A 5,000-nucleotide genomic window follows, 5' to 3' on the forward strand; every position below is an offset into this window, starting at 1 on the left:
AGAGAGAGAGATGAGGAGACGAGTGAGAGAAAGAAATAGAGAGCGCATAAGTGAAAGACAGAGGGGAAAAGTGAGAGAGAAGGGTAGAGAGAGTGATCAAGAGAGAGAACACAAAGTCGAGAGTGCAAAAGACAAGGGGAGAGAGAGAGAGGGGGATAGAGTCAGAGGGGGAGAAAGACAGGAAAAGGTAAGAGGCAGAATTTCACTGTTTGGCACAGATGTCATGAAACTATGACACGTTCCACTGGCAGCCAAACTTAATCCAGTCTTAAAACGTGTGTATGCCTCCTCCATGTTAATCTGCTTCTCTGCTGTGGCAGGCAAGAGGAGAAATATACAGCAAGCCCCAACAGAATACATAATCACACGCCACACACTCCCCATCATAAATGTCTTTACACACACTGGAGTGCTTTGCAAAGAACCATTTCTTTGCAAAGTACTACAAGACTGAATCAATTTTCAGCCAACAGTGGAACTCATATTGTTGTTATATGAATATAAAAAATGGGGAAAAAAACATACACATGGAAAGAATCTGCTGTCGAGACAATCCTGAACTGTGATGTCTACAGTATTCCATCAATATGAGTTTTTTAATATCAGCGATGCAAGCTGACACACACGGGCACAGAAACCTCGATAGAAACACACACACACACACACAGACACACAGACACACAGACACACACACACACACACACACACACACACAAAGACACACAGACACACACACACACACACACACACACACACACACACACACACACACACACACACACACACATATACACACACACACTCATTCAGACTCACCGACTGGCCTCGAATGACACTGTGCCTGTTTCTCCCATCGTAATCCACCACTTCGATGTAGTCCAAGTAGACGTCGGCCCAGTAGACCAGCTTCTTGACCAGGTCCAGAGCCAGGGCAGAGGGCTGCTCGGTCCGGTGGTCCACTATCCGGGTCCGGTTGGTGCCGTCCATGTTGCAGCGCTCCACTTTGGCCATGTTCCCGTAATCCGTAAAAAACAACTTCCTGGAAGAATTCACTTACTATTCACTTACATTCATTTACTATTTGCTTTGACAGACATGTTTAACGGAAAGAAGTTGCTCACGAGTGAACATGATCGCAATCAAAAGAACAGAACAGTAGGTTGAGGAGACAAACCTCTGTAGCAGCAGCATTGGTAAAGAGAAACTTAGCATTCAGTTTAATCAAAGATCCTTCATTACTGACAAGATAAGAGCAACATAACGCATCTCTATGGAAGCCAAATTCGAACAGTTCCTGTCTGCTTAAAGAGGCGTGTCGCAAAGTCGTCATGGTGGGATATCGATCTCTGTCAGATTGGCAAGCAGTTCAGTTCGAATGTAACGTCACTTTCTAGGTCTGCTTAAAGGGGGATTTCGCCCCCCCCCCCCCCCCCCTCCCCTTTGCGAAAACATAACGCGGAAATGTTTGAACGTTTGCGCCTCTCGCTCCGCTTTAACCCTCTCTGGTCTAATGCATTGGCACACATGGATGAATGCACCAGCAGGGCGCAGGGCACAGGGGAAAGGTACAGTATGTGTGCACAGGAAGTGGAAAGCTCAGCTGAGCTGAGGGGCTCTCAAGAAGCAGCTTTAAATGCTCACTATCACAGTGTAGCCTGCATTAGAGAGGCCCTTCAAAACTCACTATCACAGTATAGCCTGCATTAGAGAGGCCCTTCAAAACTCCCAGACAGCGTGTTCAGGTCAAACTAGGACGCTAAAATCATCAAAGTCACTGCTGTACATGTTAGACTAGGTTCAGGTCAAACAAGAACACAAGAGTAATCAAAACCAGTCACAAAAGTGACAGTGTTTGATTAGAGAAACGCTTCAACCTAATTGACTATGTTATAAACTGCTTATTGCTGCAAACTGAAACAGGGAAAGGGGAAAAAGGGAAAAGACTAAAAGATACAAAAATACACCGATCAAAGGCATACTATATTGCCATTCACACCTAACCACAAAGATTATTGCATTAAACAAATCAATCAAGTTGTGTCAATTTCCCACAAACCTGATACTGCACATTCATATACTGTAACTTAACATGTTCACATACATGAACTTAAAAATAACTTTACTCTGCCCCCTAGTCTTTTTTATAGAGATGCACCGATTGCAATTTTTTGGCCGATTCCGATTTCCGATTTTTCATAGAATTTGACCTGCCGATACCGATTTTAGCCGATTCCGATTGGCATCTTCTAACCACTTTACAGCACACAAAAAGAGTTATTTTCTATCCTTTCTTTAATACAACATGTTAATATAAAAATGTAATCAACTTATCAATGGCTGGTAAAAAAAATGTGAATAGACAGATTCTTCTTCAAGTCTTCTTCACCTGCAGTATTCCCAGTGTGGGACATTCATTTCACACACTACTAATAGAAATGCACTGTAGGACTACTATTTTTTTCTTCTCACATACAATATCCAACTGTAAATATCTTTAGAATACTGATAAGTGTATAACTGGAAAGTTTGGTGTATAGGTGCTACATAGGCTGAGATGTTGGAAAATTACAAAAAACTAATTTTGAGATAACAGCCTTGAAACACAGCCAATGGCATGCATACTCAGTCTACTACACTCTTCTTTGAACTTTCGCGATTGCTTGCGGATACAAAGGAAGTGTCCATATTTGGATGGCATAACGTCATGAAACACAGCTTTCCAACGACACCACACATGATATGTTTTGTATCACGGTCGCGGTAGTGTATGAAGACATGTTAGAATGCTTACTTTTGGCGAATTTAGAAGAAATATACAGGCGTGAGTAGACAAAAGGTAATGAAATAAACCTCTAAATGTGTAAATCGGACTTTGTTGTTGTAGCCTATTAGTGTGAAAGAATACATGCTAAGGTGGCAAACCGAAGCAAAACGATGTTTATTCCTGCCGTGGCTATGTTGCTGCTTGTTGACAGCGCTTGTGGTTCAGCTGTGAGCACGCAATTAGCGGCAAGGACGGGCGGTGATGTGCGCTGTTTACGTAACCTGAAGTGACAGCTTAGTAAATTCCACGCAATATGGCAAAGCACAGCGTTCGCTGCATAGAAAAACTCAGCATTAGCGCTTTATCCAGCCCTTTGGCGCTGGATAAAGCGCTGATTTGGCGCTGTTAGCCTTTGCTAGCTTCATCAAACTTTGCTAACTCAGCTGTGTAATGTTGTTACAAGTAGGTGCGAGTGCATTTGACCGGCATAAAATCGGCATGTCTCAGACTGACCGGCCGGTCGCCGGTCGTGGCCGATCACGTGAAAATCGGCCGATTCTGATCGGCGGCCGATCGATCGGTGCATCTCTACTTTTTTACAGTATATCCGTCACCCACACCCACTCACCCACCCACCCACCCACACACACACACACACACACACACACACACACACACACACACACACACACACACACACACACACACACACACACACACACACACACACACACACACACACACACACACACACACACACACACACACACAAAGAGGGCAGAGTCCAGTCTGTTCTGCTGAGCCTGAGGCTACACTAAACTGGTGCTGACTGCGTGGCCTGTGTCTTGGCTGGCTAATCGATAATCTACGTCACGACCATCCCAACAACAACACAGAGAATGAAATGAGACCTACTGTAGTGAGAATGCATCCATAATCTTACTAGTGCAGCATCAGACAGGGCAAAACTATTTGAAAATGGTCACTAACAAACTTTCATCAGGTCATCCTACAGTATCTTTTTTTCTCATATAATCCATTTGTGCTTATAATCTTTTATAACATGCATAATGCATATAGTTAATCAGAGAATAAATCAGATATAACTTATATAACAAATACATACCGTATACAGTAGCAATAAGATTGTTGAAACAAATCCATCAATCAGAAAAATTGGGCTACCATAATTTCCCACTTCACAGCTGAATGGGGATGTATTTATGTTCTTTAATCTTCTTTATGATTTAAAACCTGCCCTGTGGTTTACACAATGAGTTAATACACAGGAAATGACTCTTCTTTTATGTAATGCTTGATGCAGGATGCCACAACCTAGATTATGAGGTGTTTGAACTATTCATGCCCTCACATATCAGTGAAATGGAGCCTAATAGTTTGAAACACAAAACAATCTCTGGTGCGGGTCAAATCTGATATTGCTAAACCCATATTTTCTCTCCCCATTTTCAGATAAACAGTAGAGGAAGAAAAAACCCCACAAATAACAGAATTACAAATCCGATGTCAGCCTTTCCTCTTTTCTCCACCATTTCCCTTTTCTCCATAACACAAATGTCAAGAGCAGAAACGATTTTCAGATGGAGCAGAACCTGAGCTGCACTGAAGAAAATACTGTGATCATTCATGACATTTCCTTGGGAATATTACATCCTCGCTGCTTTTTCCTACAGGTTTTTTATTTTAATATTATACCCCACCCCCCACCCCCACCCCCACCGACTCCCTATGGTGCTAGAGCGACTGCTAAATATAAAACCACTATGGCGGGCGTCTAAAATAAAATCTTAAACCAGTATTCACACTGCATGCGGCCCACTAATAATCAGTGACAGGAAGAACAGAAACACTAGTTTCAGAGCAGGATGGGCACCACAGGTTTTGAACCCCTGCCATATTTCGGCTGTGAAAAAAAAAAAAAAAACATCTTTGTCAGCAGAAAAAAGCCAACACACACCACTGACAGTAGGCAGGGCCCGGTGATGCATACAAATGACTGTTTACTGCGACGACGGGCGATTTATTTAAACACACGAGGACGCCGCTTGCTTGCGAGGCCAACGGAGGCGTGAGAAGATGTGTCGAGTCGACGCGCCTGAGCTAACGCAAGGTGCTAATTCATCAGCGGCGGTAAGGTAACCTGCTCTTTGGAACAACATTAATAAGCATGGCCGAGCATCTGCATCGCCTCTGTTTGCTTACGCGCCGGTTACAG

General features: G+C 43.2%; 1 protein-coding gene across 1 annotated transcript in view; it reads right to left on the reverse strand.

The window, feature by feature from the left end:
• Positions 1 to 5,000, reverse strand: part of LOC134071730 (low-density lipoprotein receptor-related protein 1B-like) — a 250,591-nt gene that overhangs the window by 217,222 nt on the left and 28,369 nt on the right. The window contains exon 8 of the mRNA XM_062528566.1: positions 817 to 1,039. Within this exon, the coding sequence (XP_062384550.1) occupies positions 817 to 1,039 (223 nt within the window). The remainder of the gene's footprint in view (positions 1 to 816; positions 1,040 to 5,000) is intronic.

The sequence above is a fragment of the Sardina pilchardus genome, chromosome 23 (assembly GCF_963854185.1).
Source record: "Sardina pilchardus chromosome 23, fSarPil1.1, whole genome shotgun sequence".
Lineage (NCBI taxonomy): Eukaryota > Metazoa > Chordata > Actinopteri > Clupeiformes > Clupeidae > Sardina > Sardina pilchardus.